We start from the raw sequence: 16,279 nt of genomic DNA, 5'->3' as shown, positions 1-16,279 counted from the left end.
TTTGATCCCTGGCCTTGCTCAGTGGGTTAAGGGACCAGCATTGCAGTGAGCTGCACTGTAGGCTGAAGATGTGGCTTGGATCCTGCACTGCTGTGGCTGTGGTATAGGCCAGCAGCTGAAGCTCCAATTCAACCCCTAGCCTGGGAACCTCCATATGTCACAGGTGCAGCCTTAAAAAGACAAAAAAAAAAAGAGAGAGATTAATTATGCCAGAAGTTGCAAAAATGTAATTTTTAAACTCTTTTTGTTAGAACTTTTCATACAGGCTACCCAGTAGGCATTTCTCTTTCTTACTAGGGGTGTGTGTGTGCATGTGTGTGAGTCTCTTTCCTATTTCTCTCCTTCCCTCCAGGCCTCGGTCTTCCTACTCTGTCTATATCATTCTTTTTTTTTCTTTTCCCTCATTATCACCATGGTCTTGTTTCCAGAAATGACCTCAGAGTAGAACCAAGCAACACAAGTATGTTCATGCTGGTTGTATTTTATACATCTGTTTTTTGCAACTTATTCTCAACTTTAAAATGTGAATGGGTGAGATCTTTTGTTGATCTCTCAAAAAATAATTTTAGTTGCTTCGATCAGTGATTCTTAGCTGATGTGCTTCTCTGGATCAGTGACCTTTGATAGAGACATCAGAAATAAAGAGAGGGGCACACCATCAGGGGAAGCCCAAACCAAGTCGTGAGGATCTGATTCGTCGGGGGCCATATGCTCCTGGAAGGAACTTTCCACAGTGCTGTCACCCCAGGGGTTACCTCAGGGAAGGTCCATACCTGTGGAGGACTGTCCTTTACTCAGGGGCATGTTCAGATGGGTGATTCTTGGCCGTGGTCTCCTGTGACACTCTCTTGGCCACCCTTTGAGAGCAGGTCCCACAGTCCCAGTGACTCTGTAAGACAGGGTGGAGGGCGCTGGTAAAAGATATGACAATGAGCAACCAACAACTATCTGCAGAGTCAGAATTGCCTGGTTTGTCCCTGAGCCTTGTAGAACTAAACTCAACCCCTAGTCTGCTCACAAGAGGAGGTGTGTGGCCTCTCCCTTTTCAGACAGGAGCCCTGTGGGACACCAAGGCCTTTGGAAGGGAATGAAGCACCACAACACACTGGGGCTGTGAGGGGGCCTCCCCCTTGGTTTCTCCAGCCTCAGTTTCTTGGGGACAAGACATCAATTGTATATAAAGCGTGACTATTATTTTCAAAGGAATCATTCTCATACAGTCCTGAAGAACAGTGGTGTGTGTATGTATTCATACTGAGAGAAATGTATGTATTTATATTTATGTTCATATAGAGGCAGAATGAGAGAGGGAATAATAAAACAAGTGTGGCCGAATGCTAATAATTGATGAATATGGGTGAAGGATATACAAGAGATTTTGGTATACTGAAGATTTCAAATTCTGAGAAGAGGAAGTTTCCTATATTATATAGAACCAAGTCAGTTGGAATAAAAAATGAACAAAAACAGTCCACTAATAATAGCCTTACCCTTGAAATACTTTGGAATAAACTTTGAGAGATGTGCAGACTCCTTCTGCAGAAAATTTACCTTATTTGGATACAGGAAAATTTAGCTAAATGAAGAAAGATGGCATGTCCCAGGCCAGAAGGTTAACTATTGCAAAGATATCAGTTCTCAAGTTAATGTGTAAATTTAGAATTAGAAATGGAATTAACAGAATTTTATTCTGAAATGATTTGCCATGATAGGCAGAATTTTCAAAGGTCTCTGTAAAGGAGTCACAGAAGGAAGGAGGGGCAGAAGTGTAGAGTGACAGACCAGTATTATGCAGTAGAACTTTCTGGAATGATGTACATCTTTATTAGCCACTTGAGGTTATTGAGCACTTGAAAGGGCATGTGACCGAGAAAATGAATTTTCAACTTTAATTTTTATGTAAAGAGTCACATGTGGCTACCATATTGGATAGTGCAAGCTAGCCTACCTCCATCATCTAACATATTACAAAACAATAACATAGTTACTAATTCAAAATTAGAAACATAAACTACACAATATTGTAAATCAACTATGCTGCAATAAAATTAAAAAATAAAACATAAATTAGTGAATCAGAGTGACAAAGACAGAAATCCCACAATATATTTGTGTGTGGTGTGTCTGTATTAAAAGCAAGCTTTTTAAAACCAAGAGGTAAGGGCTATATAATAAATACTTTTGGAGTTCCCATTGTGGTGCAGTGGAAATGAATCTGACTAGTATCCATGAGGATGCGGATTTGATCCCTGGCTTTGTTCAGTGGGTTAAGGATCCTGCATTGCTGTGAGATGTGGTGGAGGTCACAGACAAGGCTCAGATCCCATGTTTCTATGGCTGTGGTGCAGGCCGGCAACTGCAGCTCTGATTTGACCCCTAGCCTGTGAACTTCCATATGCCATGGTTGTGTCCCTTAAAAGCAAATAAATAAATAAATATTTTGTTATAAATGGAGAGAAACTTGGAAGAAAATTAAAGACAAAAAAATAAGTAAAATAAATTTAAAAATTAAGGCCAAACCCCATCTAAAATAAACTTCAGTATTAATTTTGGCAGCTAGCAAAAAAGCAGTAATGTGTGCCAAGCCAATTTTTTTTTGTTAGCTCCATGTTAATTTATTATTTTTTAAATAGTTATTTCCCCAATACAATTTTTTTTCTACTGTATAGCATGGTGACCCAGTTGTACATACATGTACACATTCTATTTTCACATATTATCATGCTCCATCATAAGTGACTAGACATAGTTCCCAGTGCTACACAGCAGGATCTCATTGCTAATCCATTCCAAAGGAAATAGTCTGCATCTATTAACCCCAAGGTCCCCAACCACCCCACTCCCTCCCCCTTCCCTTGGGAAACACAAATCTATTCTGCAAGTTCATGATTTTCTTTTCTGTGGAAAGGTTCGTTTGTGCCTTATATTAGATTCCAGATATGTGATATCATATGGTATTTGTCTTTCTCTTTCTGACTTACTTCACTCAGTATGAGAGTCTCTGGTTCCATCCATGTAGCTGCAAATGGCATTATTTCATTCTTTTTTTTTTTTTTTTTGGCTGAGTAGTATTCCATTGTGTATGTATACCACATCTTCCTAATCCAATCGTCTGTGGACGGACATTTGGGTTGTTGCCATGTCTTGGCTATTGTGAATAGTGCTGCAATGAACATGCAGGTACATGTGTCTTTTTTAAGGAAAGATTTGTCCGGGTATATGGCCGAGAGTGGGATTGCTGGGTCATGTGGTAGTTCTATGTATAGATTTCTAAGGTATCTCCATACTGATCTCCATAGTGATTGTACCAGCTTACATTCCCACCAACAGTGCAGGAGGGTTCCCTTTTCTCCACACCCCCTCCAGCATTTGTTATCTGTGGACTTATTAATGGTGGCCATTCTGACTGGTGTGAGGTGGTATCTCTTGGTAGTTTTGATTTGCATTTCTGTAACAATCAGGAATGTTGAGCATTTTTTCATGTGCTTGTTGGCCATCATCTGTACATCTTCCTTGGAGAAATGTCTATTCAGGTCTTTTGCCCATTTTTTCCATTGGGTTGTTGGCTTTTTTGCTGTTGAGTTGTATAAGTTGCTTGTATATTCTAGAGATTAAGCCCTTCTCAGTTGCATCATTTGAAACTATTTTCTCCCATTCTGTAAGTTGTCTTTTTGTTTTCTTTTTCGATTCCTTTGCTGTGCCAAAGCTTGTCAGTTTGATTAGGTCCCATTGGTTTATTTTTGCTCTTATTTCTATTGCTTTGGGAGTCTAACCTGAGAAAATATTCATGAGGTTGATGTCAGAGACTGTTTTGCCTACGTTCCCTTCCAGGAATTTGATGGTGTCTTGTCTTATATTTAAGTCTTTAAGCCATTTTGAGTTTATTTTTGTGCATGGTGTGAGAGTGTGTTCTAGTTTCATTGATTTGCAAGCAGCTGTCCAGGTTTCCCAGAAATGCTTGCTGAAAAGACTGTCTTTTTCCTATTTTATCTTCTTGCATCCTTTGTCAAAGATTAATTGACCATAGATGTCTGGGTCCAAGCCAATTATCGAGATAATTCTATGTGTAGTAATCTATTGTAATAATCTTAACTACAAAAAGGAAAGAAAAAAGCATGTGTCTGAAGGTATTCATTTGTTGTTGCAGTTGTGTGTGTGTGTGTGTGGTTTGGTTTTTGTTTGTTTGTTTGTGCTTTTTAGGGCCACACCCACAGCATATGGATATTCCCAGGCTAGGGGTCCCATCAGAGTTACAGCTGCTGGGCCTACACCACAGCCACAGCAACATGGGATCCGAGCCCCATCTGCGACCTATACCACAGCTCATGGCAACACCAGATCCTTAACCCACCGATCCAGGCCAGCAGTCCAACCAGCAACCACATGGTTCCTAGTCGGATTCATTTCCGCTGCGCCAGGACGGGAACTCCTGCAATTTTTTTTAATAGCAGTGGGAAACTGAAAGACAAAGAGAAAACTCTTTACTTCAACCAGAGAAGGATGACTGTTAATGGTACATCCACTTACAGAAAACTTAATCATTGAAAAACAAATATTCTGAAGAAGATGTAATACATTGAAAGTTACTTATGTTAAAGATTTTTAAATTTCCCCTCTCACCAAATATGGGGGTGGGGGAGTGAAAAAGCAGATAATGTTACAAATCTACCTTCAAAACGTGGCTACAAGATAATTCCTCTGTGCGCCCAGTGCCCTCTTTGGACTGATCTACCGACCCAGGGACTTTGCTTCCTACATGCTGGGCATCTTCATCTGCAACCTGCTGCTCTACCTGGCCTTCTACATCATCATGAAGGTAAGCATGGCCACTGGGGGCGGGGGCTGCGGCCTCCACGCCCTCCGAAGGCGGTGCCGGCAGCTTGGCCACATCCACTTCTCACCCACAGCTTCGCAGCTCCGAGAAAGTCCTCCCGATTCCTCTCTTCTGCATCGTCGCCACCGCTGTGGTGTGGGCCGCCGCCCTGTATTTTTTCTTCCAGAATCTCAGCAGCTGGGAGGTAAGAGAACAGTTTTCTTTTCCAAGACCATGTCCTGTCTCCATCTTGCCTTTCTGACCTTCCTGCCTCCCCTCTCTTCTTGTTGCTGTTTATCTTTTTTATATTTTCTAATGTGAAGGCTTTCGCTAAAAAAGGATGGTTTTAAATATCTACACAGAAATGCTCAATAAAGGGCATGTCGTCATTATCAGGGTGGCGCTTCGTGAATGTGGAAGCATTGCCAGCACTATACATGTTATCTTCGTTGTGTCATTATGACTATGATCCTGTTCCCAATAGATGGTTAAGATGCACAAAAACCTTGATTAGTGGATCTTCTCCACCTTTCTCATCATAATCACCATCCATGAACATATACCCAGGTGCAGGTGTTTGTAAATCCATTTCCCAGAAAGGAAAGCTGAAGCCTAGGAGTCTGGTGATACAGCTGAGGCACAGCACAGAGAGGAAGGCTTAGCTCTCCATCACCATAATCACCAGTCAACTTTAGAGCATCTTAATCACTCCAGAAAAAGCTTCCACCCATTATTGGTCACTCTCCATTTCTCCCAAACCCCTTCGCCTTAGGCAATCACTAATCTATCTTTTGTTTTTATAGATCTACCTATTCTGCATAGTTCAAATAAATGGAATCATATAACATGTAGTCTTTGAGTCTGGTTTCTGTCACTTAGCATAAGGTTTCCTGAGTCCACCCATGTGTGTGTGTATCAGTACTTCATGTCTTTTTATTGCCAAATAATATTCCATTGTATGAATATACTGCATCTTATCTATCCACTCATCTGTTGATAGGCATTTAGGTTGATTCCAGTTTTTTGATTTTATGAATGCGGCTGCCATGAACATTTGTGGACAATTTTTTGGGAGGACAGATGTTTTCTTGGAAGCTGATTTTTTGACCCAGTCATCTAGTAGCAATTTCATAGCTTTCTGGATGCTCAGCACTCTAGGGAGTCGAACTGTGGGAATGCTACCCAAGTCCTGCCTCACCTTCTTCCAGGGAACACCAGCAGAATCCCGGGAGAAGAACCGAGAGTGTATTCTGCTGGATTTCTTCGATGACCATGACATCTGGCATTTCCTCTCTGCCACTGCCCTGTTTTTCTCATTTTTGGTGAGTTTATAAGTCCTTTGTTAATTTCTGCTCTCTTTATACCCTGTACTCTTTCTCTTCCCCTCCTCCTTACATCCCTTCTTGTATTTTTTTTTTAATTTTTTTATCTTTTTAGGGCCCCACCCACGGTATATGGAGGTTCCCAGGCTAGGGAGTCTAATCTGAGCTGTTGCTGCTGGTCTTCGCCAGAGCCACAGCAACGCCAGATCCTTAACCCACTGAGCGAGGCCAGGGATCGAACCCACAACCTCATGGTTTCCACTGCACCATGACAGGAACTCCCCCTTCTTGTATTTCTAATTTCTCTCTTCAATTCTTTGTCATTCAATGTATAGATTATCATTTCTTCTTCTTTTTTTTTTACATTGCATCCTTTATTTTCATTTTCCTTTTACTCTTCAATACTTTGAGACACAGAGTTACAAAATAATTTTCCTTCATTTGCTACAGAGTTCAGTTGAATGGGCTTAATTGGTTGTCAGAAGTCACGCGCCCAGAATTCCCCTCAGGAACCACTTTGGCACCCGCTACAATTTCAGCAAAACATTCAATTATTCCTTCTTGTGCCATATTTACATTCCTCCCTCTCTTCCAGTCTCAGTGCATATCTTACACATTTTTTACAAGTTTCTGGAGTGGCTCAGGATAGCAGCATGGTCTCTTGCTGTCTTCTAACTGCTGTCTTCCAAAGCTCTCCTTTTTTTTTTTTTTTTGCCCAAACACCTTCTCAGAAACCACGCATATTATATAACAATCCAGGATGATAACTCCTGCAACCCTTCATCTTAATTTCGACACTTCCAAAGTAAAAGTCCATGGTACCTGTATAGAAGGTTAACTCACAAATAACACTACTAGGCCTCCTGGGTTCACACTGCTGGCTTTGGTCTCAGCCATGTAACCTCGAGAGTGGAGCAGGACTTCCTCCTAGTGGCCAGTTTGGGAAGTTTCACCAACCTGTATAAACATGGTTCCTTAAAGCTTGTTTTTGAGGCTTACCTTCTCTAGAGAGACAGAGACAACACAAGTTGAGCTAAGGGTTCCATGTAGAGAGGGTGTAGTAGAGGGAACTGAAAATGGATAATGAGAGTACTCATACTCTGTGCAACAAGATTTCATTCCGTTTAGGTCCTGACCAACATGTGCCCTTCTAAGTGGAATTGACATCCCTGGCTACCCAATCGAAAAAAAATTTTTCTACCTTTCCCCATCCCATACTTCCTATAATCTCTCCACAGTTTAATTTTCACCCCAAGTACATATTACTAACATCCTCTATTTCGCTTGTGCATTTGGTTCACGTCTAAAGCCCTCTCTCAAATGTAAGCCCCATGAGGGTAACGATTTTTGTCTCCTGTTCCAAGCCATATCTCTACTATCTAGAATAGCACATAATAGACCCTTGATAAATACTTGAATTAGGAGTTCCCGTCATGGCGCAGTGGTTAACGAATCCGACTAGGAACCATGAAGTTGCGGGTTCGATCCCTGCCCTTGTTCAGTGGGTTAAGGATCTGGCATTGCCGTGAGCTGTGGTGTAGGTCGCAGATGAGGCTCGGATCTGGTGTTGCTGTGGCTCTGGCGTAGGCTGACAGCTACAGCTCCAATTAGACCCCTAGCCTGGGAACCTCCATATGCCACAGGAGTGGCCCAAGAAATGGCAAAAAGACCAAAATATATATATATATATATACTTGAATTAATAAATGAATGATGTAATGATGACAAGTGCCTGTTAAGAGCATGGCATTGCAGGAAGCTGTAGAAGACAGGATAATAAGGGCACTTGTGTGTCTTAGGAAGTAAGGACTTCCTGCAGCTGTGTGTTCCTCTCATTTCTCCATTCCTCTCCTTTCAGGTTTTGTTAACCCTGGATGATGACCTGGATGTTGTTCGGAGAGACCAGATCCCTGTCTTCTAAGCCTCTAGCATGAAGAGCGGGAAGAGGGAGCCATCGATCTTGGTGCTGTTTCATGAAAATTACAGGGGCTGCAGCAAAGTAACCACTGCCAAATGCTCCACTGACCCTCTGTCTGGTTGGCTCTGTACACATTCCCACAGGGAGGAAGGGAGCTGCAGGGGGACCCAAGCCTGCAGGGAGGGAGACAGAAGGGAGCCACAGCTGTGGACAGAGGCAAGCCCTGCAGAGCTAAAAACACCCACCATCCCCTTCTGTCGCTACTCTGAGTTAGAAATGGATAAAAGCTGCATCAAAGTCAGCTATCTTGGGACCCTTCCCACCCTCACCTGAGATGGGCCAGCCATGGCAGAACCATGCTGTACTCTGCCCTCAGCTGCCACCCTGCTCAGAAAGGCCAGCAGCTCAGATTTCCTGCCCAGAAACTCTCTGTAACTACAACCTCTGTTCTAGACATCCCCAAACACTGGCCTGTCTCTCCAAGGTCCTGGGGTGACATGATTCATATGAGTCTGGTAGAGGGTTGGCCCCTACTAACTGGGACAGATGTTTTATAGCACCACCTGGTCACCTCCTCCGCAAGAATGCTGTATGTTTCCCCCTGGTTCCTTACTGTATTAGGAGGACTCCATGTCATCAGACTGTGTCTCCTGCTGCTGAGGGGTAACAGTATCTCCCTGTTGTGTGCTGACCCAATGACTCAGGCTCTACCTTCTTGGGAAGGCCCTGTTACTCCATGGGCTGGCCTCGAGGTGGAAGGGGAAAGGGGAAACCACTTCCAGCAGCAGGAGGAGCTAGACAAATGACCTGCAACACTAGGACACTGGTGACATCAGCTTTCAGCAAGCAGGCTCATGCTAAGGACTGGGGCACTCTTGGAGCAGACGCAGCAAAGGCAAAACTGCTTCCTCCTGCCCCCAATTCTAATAGCTCCATTCCATGCCCGCATCACCCTTGAGGAGGAAAGAAGTGTTCCAGCCAGGGGCCACTGCCAAGCCCTCCTCTGCTGTCTTTTGCAGACCAGAGGCTCCAGACTTCCCTTGAGGTTCTCTGCAGGTCACTCTCCCTCCTCCTCTTCAGCTGCAAAGAGCGCAATGGCTTTAGGGTTGTCTCATCAATGCACCCAATTCACATTCTCTCCCCAGGACCACACTGAAAACCTCAGTGTCCCACTTCACTCTCACACTGTCTGGCAGCTCTGCCCACAGGAAGTTTCACTTCGACCAAACTCCCTTGTTCCCTGGAATATGATGTCATCAGAAAGTGTACAGGCAAGTGCGCTCACAGAGATATATTTGCCTGTGAAACTGAAGTCACCCCTCACTTCCGCCTTCCTCATTCTTCATTAGAGAAATGGATCAGCCATTCTTTTAAAATATATATAGTTCTTTCTCTAAAATATTTGCGTAATGTTCAAAAACTCATTTTGGACATTTGGCATAGCACACGTTCCCTGATTTTTAAAAAACACAAAAACGCTTTCAATGAAACATGATTTTTTTTTCTACAATGCCCCCAAATCTGCAGTTGTCTGTTATTCTTTATTCCTAAAAATTGTTGGCTTGTCTAGGCCATATGCAGACCACCTATTAAATGGCTGTATTAAATCTAACACCTAAAACAAATTTCAAACCTGTTTGACTTGGCTGATTTAACCTAATTCTTTTATTTTTAATGCATTAAAGTATTTCAAATACAAAAAAGAAAAGAAAAAAATTTGAGGGAGGTGGAAGAAAGTCTGTTCAGGTAGCCCTGTGACCTGAAGTGAATAAACTATAGGACACATCAGCTCTTCAGTAGCTTGTTTGGCAAATATGTCCATGGAAATGGGGAGGGGGCCCTGTAGAACTGGATGGATTGTGCTGCTGTGTTCTTGACCGTTTTCTGACAATGTCTGCCTTGTGCTATAAACTCACACATTGTGGTCAGTTCTCCACAGCAGGATGAAAAACCCAGAGCAAGCCTGCTCTTATAAAAATCAATTTTAAATGTACTTGGTGCTGGTTCTTTCCACAGTGCCGCTGTGTGGTTAGAGAACACAAGAAAGTGGTTCAGCTGCTTCTGTGGGGTTGATAGGAACTCGAAGTGCAGGGTAGAGGCAGGGGTGTGGCAGGGGGGCAGCCGAGTTACTCACAGTGGTCTCTTATCTACTTGTGAAACAAGTGATTTTAGCCTGTGCTCATGGACTTCACTTATTTACAAGAGAAGGGAAGCTGAGTGCAGTGGGAGGGTAATTGGAGAAAGCCACCCTCTGTGAAGAGGCTCTTGGCAGAGGCACAGAGTAAAAAGATCAGTGCAGTTGGAGGGCAGAGATGTGGCAGCCAGAGGGGCAAAGCTGTGCACAGAAGAAAAAAACAGCCCCTTCACACCTCTGACAAATGCCGGAGAGGCAGCCCCACCTGTTAATGCTGGATGGTTGAAGGATTAGCCCAGTTTTATTTTAGCAGCAGGAGAAGCCAGTGGAAAACCAGAGTCTATCTGGGGAAGGGACTTTCCATGACTGGAGATCACCAAGTCAGCTCCTGGGGCAAAGAGAGCGGCAGCTGCTTCTTTTGTAGCTCCAAGCAGCCACCAGAGTGTTCTGTGGGGTTGCAAAATGCATGTGTCAGGGAAACGAATAATACCCAAATATTTTTCCTCCTGGGAGATAGTCTGTCTAGAACTTGGGAGAAAGGCAAAAACAAAGATAAACACTTTTCATAGAACAGTGTCAAGTCTGAGAAAAATTCCTGAGTCAGACTTTGGTCCAGTTATGTTCACCTGCTCGCTGTGTGACCTTGGGCAAGTCGCTGAAACTCTCTGATCTTCACCTACCACATTTACATAACACTTCATGAAGGTGACAAAGGTGGAGATGTGCAGAGGCACCAGAAGCAGTGCCCTCGCAGAGGAGATCCTCACCCGCACCTCTCAAATCCCACGGGGTGGCAGAACAAGAGCAGGGCTTCCTGCTGGGCCGGCTTCTCTCACCCATAGGGGCCCCCTTCCTTGGAACAGCTGTGCTGTTTCCTGTCCTCAGCTCCAGGAGGCCCTGAAGAGGCTGGGAGGCCTCCTCACCTTCAGAGAAGCAGCCCAGAATTACCAAACCCCTCAGCCCCAGCCCTCTCCTTGCCCTTTATTGCTGCATTTCACTGCCTCTGGCCCTTGATACTCTTACTCCAACACAGATGAAAAATCACTGCCAAAGCTGGGGCCAAGTGGAAAGGCTGAGTGTGGAAAAAGTCACACCTCATTCCTGCCAGCTCTACCTTGAGAATCTCAGAGAAAACCTAGACTTCCTCCTCTCTCGCTGAAACTGCCATGGTTCAGGAGATGCAAGGTGCAAATATCCCCCCACCCCCACCCCAATCACCAAATGTTCAGTAGGGAAACTTGGATGTTCGTCCTGGATGAAGGGGGACCTCAGCCTGCAAGTAACAGAACAGGTCCCAGAAAGAGGAAGCCTGGGAGGGTCACTCTGGTTTTGAAATGACTCTAAGGTCCCCTTGAGACACTAAGGAAGAGCATTCTGCGTAAAGTGACAACTGGCCTGTGGCTGAAACAATGAAAAACCCTTGTTTACCATAATTCTGCCAGTTTACAGGTCCCCCCCCCCCTTTTTTTTTTCTTTCTGTCTTTTTAGGGCCGCACCCGCGGCATACGGAAGTTCCCAGGCTAGGGGTCCAATCGGAGCTGTAGCCGCCAGCTTACGCCACAGCCACAGCTTGGGATCCGAGCCGCGTCTGCGACCTACACCACAGCTCACAGCAACGCCGGATCCTTATTCCACTGAGAGAGGCCAGGGATGGAACCGGCAACCTCATGGTTCCTAGTCGGATTCGTTTCCGCTGCGCCGCGACGGGAACTCTTCCCTCCCCCCGCCCCCCCTTAACACAGTTTTGTGGTGTGAGGGAACCAGGTTCATTTTACCTGATGCGCAGCACCCAAAACGCTGAGAGCTGAGGTTCGCAGCAAAGAGAGGGTCTAGTCGCAAAACAGCCAAGCACAAGATGCAAGAACAAATCTCACCCCCTCCTCCCCAAAGGCAAGGGGTTGGGCTATTTATGGAATGAGGAATGAAGAGGCAGGCAGTCTGGGGCATGGGGACCGTGAGCGGTATGGGGAAAGGTGATGGCGATAAGGTGTGGTAATCGTAGTTCTGCACAGGCGTAACCAGGCTAAGCCGCTGCACGTTCAAAAGATCAGGAGCAAGCAGACACTCACGCATGCCCAGTTGGAGGGTCAGTTTTCCATTCCAGCCTTAATGGGCACAGCTCTTGCAAGACACAGCTGACTCCAAGTTCCTATACAACAGCTCAGGCACATGCCTTGGAGGACATGCCAATCTTAAAATGACCTTGATTAGTGAAGGCAGGTGAAATGGATTTGACTAATTACCCACGGTTTCAGTAAGGACCAGACAAAATTGTGCAGCTAAGTTTAAATGTCTCCCCAATATTAAGGTACCATTGTCAACCAGGCTAAATGCCTGCGAAATCTTAGGTCTTAATACACTTGAATTCAAATAAGCTGGGCTAGTGTCAGGGATCAGCCTTGGCCAATGAGTTTCTAAAAGGCCATAGTAATAGAGTTTTCACCTGGATGGGACGACTGTGCAAAATGGGACCCCATTTTGATTTTTTTACCCCTATGAACTCCAAGAGGGGTTTGCAGTTCATAGTATGGTTTTCCTGAAGTGGGGTCTTGCTATTCTTATCAAAGTAAAAAAGGGCTGAATGTTGACCAGGATTCACATAGAATTACTCTTCACTCCCCCAGTCTCAGGAAAATGGAGCTCTGCCCTCTTTTTTTTTTTTTTTTATTTATTTATTTATTTATTTATTTATTTATTTATTTATTTTAGGGCCGCACCTGTGGCATATGGAGGTTCCCAGGCTAGGAGAGTTGAATTGGACCTACAGCTGCCTGCCTAGGCCACAGCAAGGAGGAATCCGAGCTGCATCTGCAACCTTCACCGCAGCTGACTGCAACGCTGGGTCCTTAACCCACTGATCGAGGCCAGGGATCGAACCAGAATCCTCACGCACACTAATTGGATTCGTTACTGATGAGCCACGAGGGGAACTCCCTATAACCCCTTTCTAAGCTAGATTAGAAGTTTTCATCATTTTCCCTGAACTCTAAATTTTAAAGAATCCTTTGGCTCTATCATATATCATTTTTATTGCCTCGAATTCCATGTCATTAAGACATATCCATTTCATTGGAGATGAAAAATAGCTAACTACCATAGAATAGCCCTGAAGTCATATCACATTTCAGTCGTGCTAGATAAAGTCTGGGTGTCCCATCTCTGGTCCCACCATTATAGTTACCATTTAGAAAACAAGAGATTTAAACAGTGAAAGATTTTCAAGTCAGAACATATGGCTGGCTCCTGAGCCCCTCTTTTTCTCTAACTCTTCACATTCTTTGTGAATTAGGAATCCAAGTCTTTTAAACAGAAGATTATCCAAAATAATTCAAAAGCTCTCTCTTTTAGAGTGCTCTCACATTCCCATCACAGAAAAAAAAATTGATTTGTGCTTTATGATTTTTGATCGCATTGCTCATCTGAGCCTCTCACAAGGCTCAGTACCAGGTCCTAGGAAGGCCCCTTCAGGGGAAAAGGACAAATTCAGACCTGAGATTTCCTCTGCTTCTCTCTAAATGTGGGACACCTTATAAAGTAACCTGCCATGGGGATCCATTTCCCCTTTATCCCCTCCCTCCCTACCATTTCTCTGTTCACTTACAAAGAATCATAAAGACTGCTTCAGTCAAGAGTCAACCAAGAAGAGTTCCCTGGGAGCTCCCACTGTGGCACAGTAGGTTAAGAATCCAGCTGCAGAGGCTCAGGTCGCTGCTTCAGAGATGTGGGTTCAATACGTGGCTTGGCACAGTGGGTAAAAAGATCCTATGTTGCTGCAGCGGTGGCTCAGATTCAATTCCTGGCCCAGGAACTTCCATATGCCACCGGTGTGGCCACTACAAAAAAAAAAAAAAAAAATGGAGGCGTTCCCTGGTGGCTCAGCTGGTTAAGGATCTAGTGCTGTCACTGCTGTTGCTCAGGAAAAAAGGAGGGGTAAATTTAGACTTGATTGAAACACAGAGAGAAAGATAACTGCTTCTTGGAGTAATTATCAAAGTTAAAAAGCAATAGAAGGAAAAGAAAGTTAACTTCTTGAGAAGCACTCGGCAGGAGTGTGATGGCACACATGATAGAAAGAGATGGTTTCAGTGAGAACTCTGGAAAAAGGGTCGGGGAAGGGGACCGGGCCAAAGAAGAATGGATAAATGTTGATGTGGTACATTTGTGGGTTTGTTTTCAGTCTTCCTGAAAACAAAATGAGAGACCCTTGGGCTCTAGTAAGCTGAGGCTGCTGAGCTAGGAAGTATTTGAAAATACCATGTTTGGACTAGCAGGATTCTTAAACCTGTTGGGTTCTCACAACCTGCCTTGTCATGCCCAGAGGAAGGGAAAAGTGTGTCCTCTCCAAATAGAAGGGGAGAAACGAGAAGATTAAGATTACTTTGAACTGACAACTCAAAATTTTTCATAAGAAAAACAAAAGTCTCAGTTTTAATCCCAGCATAGGACAGACATCTAGAGACAGAGCTGGTGGGGTGGGGATCATTTGAATCCATCTTTGAAGAAATAAACACAGCTCCATCTCTCCCTAATCCTTTTTTTTTTTTTCTTTTTGGCTTTTTAGGACCACAACCATGGCATATAGAGGTTCCCACACTAAGGGTCCAATCAGAGCTACAGCTGACAGTCTACGCCACAGCCACAGCCACAGCCAGATCCAAGCCGTGTCTGTGACCTTACACCACACCACCTTACACCAACACCGGATCCTTAACCCACTGATTGGGGCCAGGGATTGAACCCACATCCTCATGGATATTAGTCAGATTTGTTACCGCTGAGCCACGACGGGAACTCCATTTCCCTAATTCTTAGATATTATAACAACCCCTCCCTCCTGGAGGACAAGTGTGGGACCGAGGTTCTCCGTCTCTCCTTTTAGTGGTATATTACTTTTGGAAACTATTGCCTTCAATTTCCATCTCCAACCTCCCAGAAGATTAAAGTTGGCAGAACTGATGATTAAAACAGCAAATATTTGTCCTCAGGCATTCTGCCAGGGGTTTTATATGCAGTCCATGTTTAATCCTGAAACACTAACCATAACCAACCCCATGAAGCTGGTATTATTACTATTATTCCCACTTCCCAGATGGAGAAACTGAAACTTAGGGAAGTCGAGGTTCACTGGATGAAGTAAAAGGTGCAGCAACCTGGATTAATAGAAATAAGTGGTTTAGGCAATAAGACCAGAGACAGGGAAGACAGGTTGTGTTTTTCTTGAGCTTGTATTTATATATGCAAAAAAATATAACCTGGAATTATATAATCATTGAAAATGTTAACAAAAGAGGTTTTAATATCAGAGATAGAATGTATGTGTGTGCATATATATATATATATATATATATATATAAATAAAAAACTGGGTCACTTTGCTGTACAGCAGAAATTGACAGAGCATTGTAAATCAACTATAATTTAAAAAAAACTTTTTTAAAGAAAACAAAAAGAGAGGGTTTTTCCAAAATTCAGAAGATAAGTATCTGTTATATAAACCTGAATAACAATGAAACCTATTGTGCTTTAGGAAACCAACCAGTAAAACTGCAGCTTTGGATCATTTTGGCTCTCTGCACTGGAACAGTGAGATTCATGTGACTCTTGCTTCAATTTCTAAGCTTGTAAAGTTAAGTACCAAAGTACTTTTTATACATTCACTGACTGCATTTGGCAAAGGGATATAGACCCAAAGATTCATTTTTAATTAAAATATACAGCACATACGGTGTCAGGTTTCCACTGGGAACTTGTTGGTTCAGAAACAAAGTTAACAGTGGAGAGAAAGCACAGGGATACAGTAAGGTTTTTTTTAATTTCTTAAAACACATTCAGAGACTCAAAATACTGTCAAGAGTCAAAAGTCCTCCAGAGATGCCTCTGAAAACCGATCTATGCTAGTCCACTAGATCAGACAGAATCTATAATTCCCATGAATGGCTGAACCATCTTTGTGCTGGTAGTCGGGAATGGTTTCATTTCACCAGATTGAGGGAGAGGACTAGCCTGCATGAAACCGAGAGCTCATAATTCTTCAGTTGGGGATGCAGGGATAATGGAGGTAAACGTTTCTAAATTTTTCCAGAAGTAATACA

General features: G+C 43.6%; 1 protein-coding gene across 7 annotated transcripts in view; it reads left to right on the top strand.

Moving 5' to 3' along the window:
- The window catches only part of SIDT1 (SID1 transmembrane family member 1), a 96,894-nt gene extending 86,848 nt beyond the window's left edge, over window positions 1-10,046 (top strand). For all 7 annotated transcript variants that reach the window (XM_047792243.1, XM_047792235.1, XM_047792253.1 and 4 more), the window contains 4 exons: window positions 4,711-4,816; window positions 4,908-5,018; window positions 6,022-6,135; window positions 7,994-10,046. In XM_047792243.1, coding sequence (XP_047648199.1) covers window positions 4,711-4,816; window positions 4,908-5,018; window positions 6,022-6,135; window positions 7,994-8,056 — 394 coding nt within the window. In that variant the 3' untranslated portion in view covers window positions 8,057-10,046. The remainder of the gene's footprint in view (window positions 1-4,710; window positions 4,817-4,907; window positions 5,019-6,021; window positions 6,136-7,993) is intronic.
- Window positions 10,047-16,279: the final 6,233 nt, after the last annotated feature.

The sequence above is a fragment of the Phacochoerus africanus genome, chromosome 1 (genome assembly GCF_016906955.1).
Source record: "Phacochoerus africanus isolate WHEZ1 chromosome 1, ROS_Pafr_v1, whole genome shotgun sequence".
Taxonomy (NCBI): Eukaryota; Metazoa; Chordata; class Mammalia; order Artiodactyla; family Suidae; genus Phacochoerus; species Phacochoerus africanus.
The sequence above is the reverse complement of the archived record's forward strand: the minus strand, read 5'-3'. Positions and strand labels throughout refer to the sequence as shown.